Source organism: Gracilinanus agilis, chromosome 2 (assembly GCF_016433145.1).
Source record: "Gracilinanus agilis isolate LMUSP501 chromosome 2, AgileGrace, whole genome shotgun sequence".
NCBI classification, from domain to species: Eukaryota; Metazoa; Chordata; class Mammalia; order Didelphimorphia; family Didelphidae; genus Gracilinanus; species Gracilinanus agilis.
The window spans coordinates 370,725,498-370,741,632 of NC_058131.1; the positions used below are offsets into that span (position 1 = coordinate 370,725,498).

At 38.0% G+C, this 16,135-nt stretch overlaps 1 protein-coding gene across 6 annotated transcripts in view; it reads right to left on the bottom strand.

The window, feature by feature from the left end:
- Positions 1 to 16,135, bottom strand: part of TENM2 (teneurin transmembrane protein 2) — a 1,052,113-nt gene that overhangs the window by 577,043 nt on the left and 458,935 nt on the right. The window contains exon 5 of one of the 6 annotated variants that reach the window (XM_044661703.1): positions 3,062 to 3,070. The exons of the other annotated variants lie outside the window; for them this stretch is intronic. Coding sequence (XP_044517638.1) covers positions 3,062 to 3,070 — 9 coding nt within the window. The remainder of the gene's footprint in view (positions 1 to 3,061; positions 3,071 to 16,135) is intronic. 6 annotated transcript variants of the gene reach the window in all.

Sequence of the window (16,135 nt, forward strand, 5' to 3'; positions counted from 1 at the left end):
ACATTTAAAAAATGAATTTTCTTCTCTCAAGAGGCTTACTTTCTATGGGGCAAACACCATACACATAAAAAGCACATAAAATAAATACGAGATATATTCTTGGGAATGAAGAGGGCATCAGCTAGATTGGTCACTAATCATTAGTTACTTGAACAGAATTTATCCTTTTAAAATAATGGTTCTCCAATGATACATGTAAAATCCAGTGGAATTACTCATTGGCTCCAGGAGAGGGTGGGAGGAGGAGAGGGAAAGAACATGAATCATGTAACCTTAGAAAAATATTCTTAATTAATTAATGGAATGAATTAAAAAAAGAAAATGCTAAGTTGGGTCATAAAGAGTCAGACATAACTGAAAATGACTGAACAACAATAATAAAGTGTACATTATGGTAAAATAAAATAAAATAAAATAAAATAATGGTTCTCAAAGTATAATCCAGGCACTGATGACGTATCCTTGATGCCCTTTCAGGGGATTTGTGAGGTCAAACTTTTCATTATAATTTTAAGATATTTCAGTTTCTAAATGTCAATAGGTATAAACCATGTAAACAAAAGCTCTTTAGGAGTGACTCAGTCATTTTCAGTGGTCTTGAGATCAAAAAAGTTTGAGAATTGCTATTTTAGAAAACTGTGAGAAGGAGCAGGTGTTGGGGCTAATAGACACAAACCAGTAATTTTCCCCATAGTATGGTATAGTGGATGGAGAACTATCTGTTCAATACTCAATCATTTCATCTGCCTAGAGCTCAGGTGTCTCAAGTGAAAACAGTCAGATAACTTGTTCTCTAGAGTCTTTTCTAGCTTTGAGAGTTCTGCTTTTCTATAGAGACAAGGAAGAGGATTCTCGTGTTAATGTAGAGAGGGCTTCAATGACATGGGAGATGAGAGAGTACAATTTTCATTCTGATCTCAGTTTCATCAAAGTAAGGTTAAATTAACTGATAAATCTATAAGGTCCCTTCCAAAACTCACATTCTCTGATTCTGGTCCTAGGCAAAAACAGAAAAGTATAGTGTTTATATCTGATCCCGGGGCATCTTCCTATTTAGTCATGATGCCACCTGTCCATTGACTATCTCCTGCTGACTAAAGAGGGAAAAGTGGAAAGGTGAAAAGAACACTATCTCTGGTAAGAAGACCTGAATTCCAAACCTGATCTTATCCATTCTACAAGTATGCCTTTCACAAGGTCTCAAGGCTCCCTGAACATTTCTGGCTTAGATAGCCACTGAGTTCCTTTCTAGTCTGCATCTGTGACCCCATGACAGTTCCATCCCATCCAAGCCAACAATGCTCAGTGAGAGAGAATTTCCCTTTGCAGATTCCCACAGAGAAGCAGCTCCCTCTAACCTCCATTCTGCCACAGTTCATGAGTTGTAAAGGTGTCATGTGACCTAAACAACATAGGTTCTGGATCAATTCTTTTCCATCTTCTCCTAACAGAACTATCATCCATCAATGTTGTAATTTTAGATGGATCATTTTTCAGGGTTTTGGAATATTTACCCTTCTCCATCATTGTCCAAAAAGTCTAATAGCAGCTATATTTTGTCCGACAGAGGTAATTAGATGGTGCTTTCTGGACCTGGGGTCTGAAAGACCTGAGTTCAAATCCAGTCTCAGACACTTACTACTTGTGTGACCCTGGGCAAGTCACTTCAACTCTATCTGACCCAGTTTTCTCATCTATAAAATAGGGATAATAGCATTAGTTCCCAAGATTGTTGTGAGGACTAAATAGGAAAATCAATCAATCAATGAACATTTAATAAGTGGCTATCTCACGTCAGGCACCACGGTAAATAACGGAAATACAAAAAGAAGTAGAAGACAGCCCCTGTCTCAAGGAGCACATCATCCAGTGATGATGTTTGCAAGGTACTTGGCAAAACCTGAAAGTGTTATATAAATGCTACCACTTTCGTATTATTATTAATTATTAATATTTTTACTATTTTTCTTGTTATTGTGTTATTTTCATAACTTTCCTTTTCCAAGAAACTGGTAAGAAGACAAAATAGTAATAACTTCCAAACACTATTCTTATGTAACACAGCACAGTGAGGGAGGCATTTCACCTTAGTTCAACTTCAGAACAAAATAATGGAAGGACAGAGTAAATAAGCTTATCACAAAGGCATCTCCCATGAAAATAAGATCATGTTAATTGTTATGTAAAGGCAGTTGCGGAGCATAATTTTCAACTAATTTGTAAAAGGCAGGCATAGGAAATGCTGCTGAGTCACTTCTGGTCTTGAAATTGGTAATGCTTAGGTCTTTTTTAAAAGGCTTTTCCCACCCAAAAAGGATTGGAAAAAGCAGAGGAGGATGTAAGCAGCCACTTCTGCTCAGATGATGAGCTGGACAAAAGCAAAGGAAAGAGACAAGGAGAAAAAAGGAAAACAGAGGAGGATTCATTGATCAATGGGCACTTTAAATTAAATAGATGAACAACAGAGCAAGATCTCCGGGTTTTAGATTGTATCTCCATGACAACAAAAAACAATCAACTGAACTAGGAAAAATTCACTCAACCTGTTTTGCCTCTACAGTTTAACTAGTTTTTGACTGAAAAGCCCAATTGTCCTTGGCATTTGCCAGAGCTAGCCTTGAACTACAACTGGAAGGATACTTTAAGAATAACAAAGATGGGTCATGTACATGTGCTATATCAAATAGCTTGTCTTAGAGTTTATACTTTATTTTAAAGCCAATCTTCCAAGACAGCATTAGCTGTATTTTTAGTAAAAGTGCCTGCCTTGCCATGTTGTAAGGTACAAATGAAATACTGGATAGAAATCTCTTTGCAAACTTTAAAAGCACTATATAAAGGCTAGCCAACAGAGGTCACAAGGTAGCACCAGGGAGAGATTACTAGACCTGGAGTCAAGCGGACTTGGGTTAAAATTTGGCCTCAGAGATTTTCTGGTTGTGTGACCCTAGGTAGGTCATTTAATCTTTATCTTTTTCAGTTTTCTCATCTGTGGAATGGAGATAATAATAACACCTATCTCCCAGGTTTCGTAATAAGGATGAGACAATATTTATAGCACTCTGCCAACCTTAAAGTACTATGAACATGCAATTACTACTATTATTTTTAGGAATATCAGCAGATTAGCCCCAGGATAATAATTATTTTGGAAAATGCAAGTGCACGAGATGATCTATTAAGTCCACAGGGTTAGGCTATAATCTTCATTGATGAAAAGTAAACCTAGACCAACAAAATCACATACCAATCCAGTTCAATTTAATTCTGCAAACATGTATAAGTGAAAAAAAAAACCAGCATAAACGCTGACCTGAATTTAGTCATTTATTTTGCTACAGAACAGGTAACTGTAACTATATTTCCTTTTCTTTTTCTTTGATCCCTTACCTTCTGTCCTGGAGTCAATACTAAATATCAGTTTCAAAGCAGAAGAATGGTAGGGGCTAGGCAATGGAGGCACAGAGACTTGCTCTGGGTCATACACTTAGAAAGTTATCTGAGGCCAAATTTGAACCCAAGACCTCCCATCTCTAGACTTGGCTCTCTATCCAGCTAAGCCACCTAGCTGCCCCTGTGACATTTTCACAGAGTCCCAGAATCCTAGAATCTCCAAATTGGCAGGGGCCACTCAGACCAAGTAGCCTAATCATACCTCACCAAGTTTATCCTTCATAATAGCCTTAACCAAAGTTCCACGCTTCACATAAAGACCACTAGTGAGTAGGAATCCCTGCCTCCTGGTACAGCCCACTCCTCCTTTTAGATCACTCATTTCTAAAAAGGTTTTTCTTTCTATCAAGCCTAAATCTACCTTTCTGCTATTTCTACCCATTGCGTCTAGTCCTATCCTCTGGAGATGAAGAGAACAAATCTAATCCCTCTTCACATGACAACCCTGTAGATACTTACAGACAGCTCTCATATCCCCCCATCAGTCTTCTATCCCCCTGGCTAAACACTCTCAGTTCCTTCTACCAATCCAATCCAATTCACCAAGCATTTATTAAGTGTCTATTATGTGCCATTCACTGGGGACAGCATGAGCTTAAAGTGCTTTATCGTCCCGGCCACCTCCTATGGATTAGTTACGGTTTACCAGCATCCTTCCTGAGAAGTCAAGCCCAGACCTGAGAACATGGTGTTCCAGATCCAATCTGATTAGGCCATGATACAATAAAACTATCCCTTTACTTCTTCTGGCCTAATGCCTGAAATTAGTTTCCAGATGGCTCAGTGGATACAGAACTAGACCTAGAATCAAGAACTATATGGGAACCTGGCTTTAGTCACTAACTGGCTGTGCGACCATGGACAAGTTACTCATCCTACTGTATTACTCTCCACATCTAGAATCAGGAAAAGTTGAATTCAAATCTTATTTCCACCACTTAAACCACTTTGCTTCTTGGGTTGACTGTAAAATTTTGGGTCTTGGGACCTTTTCTACCTTCTTCCTGAACTCTGAATTCCACTCTCCTAAAATCTAAGGTGCATATCAGAATATGTCCAACTCCGTCCTGCCCTCTATCCATCTCCATCATGCATGTTAAGATGAATGGGGCCACTTCCTCCCAAAGGTCCAGTCTTATGATTTTATATTTCTATTTCTGACAGCTGTATTCCTATCTCTGTGCACTAGTACCCATTAGCCCATTATAGCAACAACTTTATTCCCTTGGGACCAACATAAACAAAGACTAGCTGCTAAAAAATCAGTGTGGGCAAGACTCAGTTACTGCTATAGTAATAAAATGCAACTTTGGTGGTTCAATAGTGTCAACCCCCCACTTGTTAAACAAAACCTGAGACTCATACAGTAAGCTAGCCCTTAGATAGAAGGGGTTCCTGAAGATCATATCTTAAAGTAAATCTCTGTGAGAGGAAATCCTCACATACTGTTGCTTCTGTGGAAAACAATAATGAAATAAAAATAAGGAGAAGTGAATTAGATAATACTGCACAAATTTTGGCGATCAGCAAGGCGACATAGTAGCTAGAGCACTAGGCATGGAATCAAGAAGATCCAAGTTCCAATCTGGTCTCAGATAGCTATTAGCCATGGGCAAACCACTTAACCCTGTTTGCCACAGTTTCCTCATCAGCAAAATGAGTTGGAAAGGGAAATAGGAAGCTATTTTAGTATCTTTGCCAAGAAAACCCAAAATGAGGTCATGAAGAGTCTGATGCGACTAAAAAATGACTAAACAAGAAGTAAGAAAGGAACCATGGACCAACTTTAAACTTCAATAAGCATTTAAGACCCTACTCTGTGTAAAGTGTCATATGAGGCTTTGAGGCTACAAAGTCAAAATGGAAATAGTTTCTACCTTCTGAGAGCTTATATTCTTCAGAGATGAATAAGAGATCATTTGAGGGAAAGAGAACTGATAAAAAAGGGAAACGTGAAGACTGTCTATCCAAGAATCAGCTCACTTCCACATATGACACCTCAGATGCATTATTCATTTGTGATTTAATTTCCTATTCCTTTTAATGTTTCCCTTGATAATAATCCTAATCTGATTTCATCTGTATAAATTTGTGAGACCAGAATTTGTTACTGTGATTTGTCCAGGACTAAAATGGCAAGTATATTCCCGCTCCAGTTACAGAGAATGGAAAGAACATATTAGTGAATAGAGGCAGAAAGAAGTTGGGGGGAAAGGGCAGGTATTTATATGAATTCTGGTGGTTTCTATACCAAACAGTTAAATGAAGGAGAATGATCTCAAGCATCTTTTTGATATAAAAAATAATTTCCTGTCAAAAATGTTTACATTGTGAGTTGTCTGCATATCATATTTATTTCTCTAATTGCCTCGTCCTCCATCTTAGGTACTCAGCCAATAAAAAGTGGGAAAGGAAGAGTGTAAATGCATTGATCACCACTCCCAACAATAATAGTGATCTCTGACACCAGGAGCAGAGTCAGGAATAAAGCCTCCGATACCTTACTAAGAACAGGTGACAAGTTGTCAACTGTGATTAAGTGCATTTCCATTTTACTTTGCAACCAGGGTTGTTTAATGTCTAACCCAGAGAGATGAACGATTGCTTTTACTATAAGCCACCAGGGGAAAGCTATGAGAAAAAAGCATATAGAATTTTCTATTTCCTCCTTAAAAGGGAAATGGGGTTGTAGAATAACTAGGTGAAAATGCCATAATTACATCAATGCTTTCTACTTGTGTTGATGTAGCCTAGATGTCAACATCCAATTCTCACTATTCAAACTATACTACTCTCTGCTCAGGAAATGAGTACTATGAGCTAGGGACTTGGGTTGGCCTCACTGGCTACTAACAATTTCCCTACATGTGGCAGGGAAAAAAATGGACAAAGACCAAACAACTGTTCTGTTAGTATTTTCTGTAAACTTATGTCCACATTTAATCACCCAAAGTGCACCTTCACTGCCTACCAGATGTGTCATTAACTATTTCTAAAAAAAAGTGAAATAAAATCACCCAGCATGAGAATGCTGTGGAATAAGTCAATACTAACAGATGGTGTTTATTTTGTCACTGCTTGTGTTAAAAAATTACCACCTATCCCCATCAAATCCATTTCTTTAAGGTAGAAGCTTTATGTAAAAACTGCTACAGAAAATGCAATATTTTATCAGCTGTCACTGAGTTCCTTAAAATATGAGCACTTGTTTTCATGGTTTCCAGTTTTCTAGGACATGGTGCAATACACTGGAGATAGGTTTGTATAAATCTGACACGATGGAGTATTTTGCCAGCAGCTCTGTCTTGCAACATGCAATCTGTTTTGTTTCTCAAACAAAGTTTGTGTATCTGTTAGTTGGAACACTGGTGTTTTGAGGACAAAGACACAAATTCCTCAACAAAAAGGACCTTTCTCTCTGCCACGGGTTTAGTTCACACTATGGTAAGCACCATGTGATTGGCTGCATAGTAAGAATTCATGCAGCCTATCCATACAAACAATGGGACTGTTTCTTTAGAATATCTTCTGTAATTAATAAATAGTAGCCTTTACTTCTTACCATGCAGAATCATTGGGTTAGACATGGAAAGGATGTTAGGGATTATCCACTCTAAACTTTTCATTCCAGTATGGTAGAAACCAAGAGACTCAGAAAGGGAAATAGCCTGTTCAAAGTCACCCCTTGGGTCAACAGCAAAGCCAGAATTTGAACCCAAGTCTTTTGTTCCAAATCCAATGTTTGTCTCACTGGACCACAGTGTCACAGTGCACCCAAACTGACATACTAGAAACAGCATCTAGACCAGTGATGGGGCTGGGTCCTGCTCCCACTCCACCCCCAGACCAAGTGGCATGCCTGCCCTGCTCCAGAAACCACATATCCCTCCCCTCACCGAGTGTCGGGTGCACCCTGCCCTCCTCTTACCCCACACAGGAAAGGGAGAAAGTGCTCCCATTGGGCTGATGGGCAGAGTGGTGGGTCATGTGAAAAAAATGTCATCAGGCCAGCGTAGAGAGGGGGAAAGAGAGCAGTTTCACCCAAGTCGCTCTACCTTTCTAGTAACAATCTCCTGGGGGTGGAAGGGTAGCCGTGTGCTGACAGAGAGTGCTCTTCATACCATCTTTGGCACATGTGTCATAGATTCACCATCACTGTTAGCTAGATAGAACATTTATTAAGCATATATTGTGTGGTAGGGATCTTGCTAAGGGTTGGAGATACATAAATAAGCAATCAAGATATTCTCTGCCCTCTTAGAGTTTATATTCTAATAGTGGGATAAAACACACAAAAATTGACTTATAAAGTGGGGAAGGGGTATCCAGGAAGAATGGTATACATCAGTGATGGGCAAACTACAGCCCTTGGGCCAGATGCAGCCCCCTGAAATGCTCTATCCAGCTGTAGGATATTATTCCTAATCTGATGAATACAATGAGTAGGATATAATACAATGAAACTTTGAAAGAGTTGCCTTAGAAACAGATGGACAGATGAGCACTTCCTTTCCTTTGGCCCCCTCTTTAAAAAGTTTGCCCATCACTGGTATAGATGATTGACTGCTTAAGTGTAGATAGCATTATAAGAAGATGCCTTGAAATTGGTGTGGATGTCTGGTAGTGGTCAAAATAAGGTTACATATAAAAGACAGACAACCTGGGGTCAGAGTCCAAGGTTACTGGGAAGAGAAGATGAGGATGATGTCAGGAGTATAGGCAGTATGAAATTTCATACTACTTATACTCCTGACATCCTCATCTTCTCTCTCTCTGTCTCTCTCTCTCTCTGTCTCTCTCTCTGTCTCTCTCTGTCTCTCTCTCTCTGTCTCTCTCTGTCTCTCTCTCTCTCTATATATATATATCAAAATAAAATTAAGTAACTAACATAGGGAAGAAGATAAGGATAGTTTATACGTGATATAAATATTAGTATGTAATAGAACGGAAAGAACATTGGCTCTGCAGGTTGACAACTTGGGTTAATGCCCACCCCTATGCTTGCTGCCTCCTTAACTCTGGACATGGACTTTAAGCTCCCTGAGCTTCATCTGTAAAATGATGAGATTGAGCTCCCTTCCAGCTCTAGATATATGACCTTAGATGCCTTATTTTTAAAGACAGTGAATTGAGCCAATTTTTTCTCATAAAATATTCATCTCTCTAACTCTAACCTTTATGTATATCCTCAATTTTATTGACATTTATGAAAAATTACAGAAGATATTGACATTTTAAACCTTTTATTTAAACTATTTAAACATTATAGAAATGAAATGGTAGCCAGAACCAACAACTCTGCCAACAAGTATTGGTTACTGTTTTATTCTATCAGAGTAGAATTAATCTGAAGCAACATTTATGGGTTCTAATATTTTGTAGTAGAGAATCAAACCTTATCAAAATTAGTCAATTCCTTTAAAGTTCAAGCTCATTGATCTATGATTACAACTGCTTCCCCTACAGACATGTATTAAAAGTCCTCAACAATATGGGGAGACAATCTTCAAAAATCATCATGGCCAAAATATTCATTATCCTGCAGCATACTTGGTGATGAGGAGTATGGTGGGGTCTGTTCATGCCTGCTTGAGAGCCATAATTTTCTAGACTTAAGAAAGTGGTAGAGAAAATGTTAATGATTAAAATGAAATATAAATGTAAAAGTGACAAATGCACTGTTTTGTTTTTTGTTTTCTTCTGGAAAGCTGGTTGTTAAATAGTTACCAGTATGCTACTAGTTCTCAGACAATAGAAACCAAACCTCTTATTCAAACCTTTCTATGATTTTAAGAGCTATTGTAGCTTGAGCTCTTAGCTTCATAGCCTTCAGGGCTTAGAGTCACACCCATGTCCCCAAAAAGTCACTAAATAGGACTTTATATTTTTCTCATTTAAGTTACATTATAGTTTCTTTCTCCTGTGTTATTTGGAATTTTGGGGGTTCTTTTGAGGGTTATTTGGGGTTCATTTGAGTTTTAAATATTTAGATATATGACAAACTTCCTGTGGACGTTTAGGGGACTTGGAAACTACATTTCCCATGATTCCTCTTGTAATGCAGATAGACAGGAAGCATGATTACGTGAAAGAACAGTATAAGATTCCTGGGGTCATTGGAGGTGCACTCTTTGGTAGGAGAGAGCCAGGTGGGCAGAAGGTATGGCAGGGGATTTGAATTAAATAATAGCAGGCGCATGGCCTTCTTATATTTTACCAATATGGATATAAATAAAATATTTATACTTTTGGATATATCCATCTATATCCATTTTATTCATTATACTCCCTATCAGTATATATCATAATTCCTCCTAGTAAATAAGTATTAAGAGAATTGCCCAAGGCCCAGAGATGTTAAGTACTTCATTCATGGTCAAAGAACTAATACTATAGCCAGAAGCAGAAAGTGAAGAGGAGGCTAAGGGATTCCAAGTCCAGCATTCTATCCACCACCCTATCTTTTGCCTTCATGAATTAAACAATGGGAAAAAATGTGTAGTAAGACAAAATGGAGAATCCAAAGAGATCAAACTGACACACAAACTTTGCTTCCGTCAGTGAAATATTTCTTTCTTTCCTCATATGCAATTTACTTTTTCAATAAATTTGAGAACTGGTAAGAAAGGGACAGCTAGATGGTGAGGTACATAGAGCACCAGGCCTGGAGTCAGGAAGACTTGAGTTTAAATCTGGCTTAAGGCATTAATTAGTTGAGAGAATAATTCACTTTACTCTGTTTGCCTTGGTTTCCTTATCTATAAAAAAAAAAAAACAATGCCAGAGAAGGAAATGGCAAATCACTCCAGTATCTTTGCCCAGAAAACCCCAATAGGGTCAGAAAGAGTTAAACATGACTGAAATGACTGAACAAATTTAAGGAAAGGGAGCTCAACAGAGCTGATAAAGCAATGGCCTTGAAATCATGAATACTTGGGTTCTAACCAGGCTTCATATACTTAGTAGTTTTATGATCCTGGACAAAGCCTTTAATCTCTTTGATCCTTAGTTTCTTCATATGTAAAATGGAGAGAATGATAGGATTTATTACTCAGAGTTGTAAGCATCAAAGGAGCTAATGTATTTAAAATGTTAAGCAAATGTAAGATTTATTGCATGTAGAAGAGACCTAGTATGACATGGACATAAAATCAAAGGCTACTTATCTTGTAACTTTTTCCAAGACAATAGTCAATCAATTAAAAAAATATTTATTAAGGGGCTACTAGGTTCCAGTCCCTAACAATGACAAAAATGAAAGATTACTGGCCTTCAAGGTAACATCTACATGTTGGTATATGTTGTTCAGTTGTTCAGTAGTGTCTGACTCTTTGTGACCCCATGGACCATATGTATCCATGAGGTTTTCTTGGCAAGGATACTAGAGTAATTTGCCATTTCCTTCTTCAGTGGATCTAGAAGATCCTTCTGTCAAATAATCAGAGGTTAAGTGACTTGTCCAGGGACACAGCCAGAAAATGTCTAAGGTCATATTTGAACTTAGGTCTCTCTAACTCCAGGTTCAGCACTTTAACCACTGAGCAACTTAGCTGTCTCCTACACTTAGACTTCATGAGCATATATTAAAAAATGTAAAGTAATGGTGAGGAGATGGTGTGAGGAATGATAAATACTGATAGTTGGAAGGAATCAGAAAAGTCTTAGTTTCAAAAGAAATAAAGAATTCTACAAGGTGGAAAAGAGAAGGCATGGAGGCCACCCAGGGCAAAAGTCCTGGAGATCGAGTGTCATGTGTTAGAAACAGCCAGAAGAATGCTATTCACATCCAGAGAAAGAACTATGGGAGTAGAAAACAGAAGAAAAACACCTACTTGATCACATGGGTTGATAGGGATATGATCTGGGATGTAGACTCTAAGCGATCACCCTAGTGCAAATATTAATAATAAGGAAATAGGTCTTGATCAATAACACATGTAAAACCCAGTGGAACTGCTCATTGGCTATGGGAGGGGGGTGGAAAGAGGAGAGGGAAAGAATGTGAATCATTAAACCATGGAAAAATATTCTAAATTTATTAATTAAATAAAAATTTTCAAAAGGGAGAAATAGCCAAAAGGTCAGGTTGACTGTGCCATGGAAAATAGAAAGGGGAGTAATACCAGTAATAAAGTTGAACTAATATTTTGTGAACAGATTGTAAAGGACTTTAAAAGACTAATGGAAGAGGTAATATTTTATATTGAAAATAATAGTGAGCCACTGGGGTTTATTGAGGTGGGGAGTGATATAGCCAGACTGAAATTTTCAGAGAAACATGTTGGCATATGTGTGGAGGATGGATTGGAGAGGGGAGAGAGACTTTGTGACAGGGAAACCAATTAGGAAGCTATTCCCATAGTCCAGAGGAGAGGTAATGAGGTCCTGAACCAGGGTGGTGGCCCTGTAAATAGAGAGAAGGGAAGAGATATGCGGGATGTCATAGACTGCTATGCTTTATTTATCTTCAAAATACCTAGGACAGTAAATGGATGAATAGATCTTCAATAAATATTTGCTGAATTGAACTGAATTGTCAGCCTATGCAGTTCAAAGTTCTGTTTTCTAAAAGAACCTACCCTCCATTAGGAATGTCTACCATTGATGCCTATGGTTTTACTCTAGTTTTTGCCTTTTTTTTTTCTTTTTAAATTAGAGATACAGGAATCCAATGAAAAGGTCTAAAGACAGGATATGATTCTTAAAGATCAGTCCTTTCTATACTGGAGGAAGCTGCCATGAAATACTAATCAACTAGTCCTGACATAAGCAAAGACTCCACCAGGTTTTCTATTTTGTAAGCAGATTTCCAACTTTAAAACCTCTTCCCAGAGCAAAATGAGTAGACATGACCAATGCAACAAGACAAGAAGAGATGCATCAGCTAAACACACATCAACTTTTTTCAGGAAGCCTGAGATGGAAGGGTCTTTAAAATATCTCCTGTAGTTAAACACTTGGACCATTAAGACATTTGCATCAGTGTTCAGCCAGAAAGGAGACCTTTTTTCACCTCTGATTAAAGACTTTGGGAATCTGAAAAGCAATTTATTTTATAGAAAACAACAGCATTTTGAGATCAAAGTATAGCCAAGTTTTACTTTGAGCCATTTAAAAATGAGACTGTCCACTCCTTTCCCATGCATGCACATAATGCATCCTTGCTGTGGGTTTTCTGGGCAGCAGGACAGGTGCATTGGCTACACCGTATTCAGTAAGAGCGTCCTCCAAAATATGTGATCCATGATTAGCATCTTGGCAAGGCTCTGCAAACTGCATAATGGACTGTGGTGTATAAATATAGCCTCGGTGATTCCCCTCTTTTTCATTTTGGAAGGGAAATGTGCCTAGTAGTTAGCAACAGAGAAGCAGCTCCCATCTGTGTGCAGAATGCAGGAGAATGGCTTATTTTCATAATCTACTATGGCATATAAAAACTGTCTCAGACACATTCTCCTCTCAGAGATGTTTTGAATCACGCCATTACTAAGGTCTTGAAAAATTTGCTACCATTATGGCATCGTTGTACTCTTGTTAAGAAAAGAAAAAAAAAAGGACCAGAAAGTAACTCAGAAATATAGCAAAAGGAGAAATGGCACTGAAAAGGAATGACAGCTATAGCCTCCTCCCAACACTACCAATTAGATTAGGACAAGGGTTCTTTATTTAATTTTTTTTTGGCCAAAGATTCCTTTGTTAGTCTTGTGAAAACTATGGACCTTTTCCCAGAATAATGTTTTAAAATGGGAAAAAATATACAACATTACAAGAAAGTAATAATATTGAAATACAGTGATCAACATATTTTCTTAAAAAGTTCACAAACTCCAAGTTAACAATCCTTGGTTTAGGACATGGAAATACAGAAAACTAATTTTTCTCCAACAGCACCAGATGTGGCATCTCATATTCCCTCTAGCAATCTTGGGAGCGGAGTGGGGGGGGGTGGAAGTGTGGGGAGGGAGACATGGATAGAGCAGCGAGGAAAAGAGAGAGACAGACAGATCATTTCCAGAGAAATGGAGACAAAAAGCTAGAAGGTATTTTCCAATGCACTAAAGACAAAAGAATTAAGGTTGAAAGAGATTGCTTGGTTTGGGTACTATGTGGGTTGTAGAAATAAATTAAATTCATCTTTAAACCTTGTGATTCATTTTCTCTGGTGACTTGTCTATTTGACTTCCTTTTAAAATGGTTCCTAACCACTGGTACCCCAAATTTGAAATACTTCCTTTATGCTTATTCCTTATTCAGGGGAAATGAACACACTTAGACAGAAGCTGCAAAAATTGATAAAGACCAATCCTGAATCAAGTACATAGAACATACAGAAAATGTTTTTGTTTTGTTTAAAAACAAAACAAAACTTGTGCCAGACCTAAAATAGAGAAAAGGCTTGTGGAGAAATGGACAAAGCTCCTCAGGCTAAAGATCCTTTCTTCTCTGTATTGCTGGGCTCTGTCTCTGGGCACGAGAGTAGCCAGGTATTGAAGATTTCTTCATTTGGCACATTACTCATTCTCCAGACTCACTCACTTACACCGCGAACTGAATGTAGGAGCATGCCTCACATTCTCGATCAGACAGATACTGGGATGTGCATTTTCGATGCTGAAGGCAAAGGGGCGAATGGAGCATCTCCAGAATGCAAAGCCCAGAGCTCAGTTCCCGCAGTGAGACAAAGGCCACCACTGTGCTCCCAGGCCTGCGGTATGGAGAGGGCGTCTGCATCATTTGGATCACCCACGATTCAGATGATGCTTTAAAGAGAGGCTGGCTCCATCTGTGTGGTGCCAGAAGCCCCTAGGGAGGTGTAAAAGACCCCACGAGAGCCCTGGGTGTGTGCTTTTTTTTTTTTTTTAAAGCAGAAATAAATCTGAATATTGGTGGTGATTTTGTGATTGTCTTGCTGAATTACCAGGGAAGATGAGCTGGCACTGATGCTGCCATTCTCAGCTGCCTGATGCGACCCTGACTTATCATCCTGCCATCCCTGCAGAGAGAGGGTGCGACTGGTTCTTCTGGAAAATTCTGCAAGGCCCAACATGTGAAGTTAGTCACCCATTCCTCAGAAGGATGCTTCTTTCATCCCAGTGTCACATGCATTTGTAGTTTAAGAATACTTCCAATGATTAGTAGACTCGGAATAAATAAGAATAAGATGCATGAAGGAAGACAATCTGGCAGGGTACGCAGAGTATTATTGGTATTTAAATTAGTGTTATTATAATATCATCAATTATCTCTACAGTTTGGGGAGTAATTATTTTTCTCCCTTCCCAAGGGAATTATACACTTTGGTGGGCTTCATCACAATGTTAAACACCCCTTTCAACAGGAAAATAAATCCATGCCTGATAACTATCATAATTCAATTGATCAATAAATCTTTATTAAGTTTGTGTTATGATGTGCCAAGCACTGTGCTAAGCACTAGGGTTACAAAAAGAGGTTCTTGAGAAACTTTCAATCCAATGAAAGGGATGACATGTAAACAAATGTAAACAAAACAATCTATGAAGAGGAAAAATAGGAAATAATTAGTAGAGGGAAGGCAAGATGGGATTTTAGTTAGGACTAAAATGGAAGTTTTTGTTGTTTTATTTTTTAAACTCCTTATCTTCTTTCTTGGAACAGATCCCAAGTATAGGTGGAAGAGCAGTAAGAGCTAGGCATTTGCGATTAATGGACTTGCCCAGGGTCATGCAGCTAGGAAGTGTCTCTGGTGGGATTTGAACCCAAGATCTCCTGTAGCCAGGTCTGACTCTATCCACTGAGCTACCTACTTTCCCTCCCTCTCCACCCTCCCCCCATAGTTAGTTAGATTGATAGATATCTTGGAAAACTATGTCTACTGGAAGAGCAGTAAGGAAGAAAACATGGATCACAAAATGTTAGAAAATAATTATAAAAAAACTTAACTAGGAGGTAGCTAGGTATCTCAGTGGACTGAGAGTCAGGCTCAGAGATGGGAGGTCTTGGGTTTAAATTTAACCTCAGATACTTCCTAGTAGTGGGCAAGTCACTTAATCCCCATCTGTCTTAGAACCAATATATAGTATTGATCCTAAGATGAAAGGAAAAGTTTTATAAAAGAATTTTTTATTTGAAAATTCTATCTAAATATAATAGGGTAAAATATACTAAAAATGTATATCATAGACAACCATCTCCATTTCTCTTTGTGCTGGCTGTCTGCCATACCTCAAATGCATTCCCTTTTCATTTCCCCCTTCACATAAACCATCTTTTATAGGAAGACTTTTCCTGATTTCTTACAACTAACAATGTGCAGCACTACCCCTTCCTCATGACCTTAAGTTAATTTTGTGCATACTACATGTAGATGTTATTTTTAAAATTTAAATCTTTTTTCTTTTTAGTTTTCGTTTTAAAAATTTTTTAATGTACTAATGGTTTACTCTTCTTGATATATATACATACATATATGTATGTATGTATGAAGGCATTTATGTATATAATCTCAAAAGCAGTACTCTTTCAGGAACTTGGAAAATCATATTCCCTTGGCTAATAAGAAAATGATATTATTTTTAAGGCTACTCTCACAGTTCTTTGGGTTCCAATCTCAAATGAACCCTAATGCAAAAAAAGAAAGAAAGAAAGAAAGAAAGAAAGAAAGAAAGAAAGAAAGAAAGAAAGAAAGAAAGAAAGAAAGAAA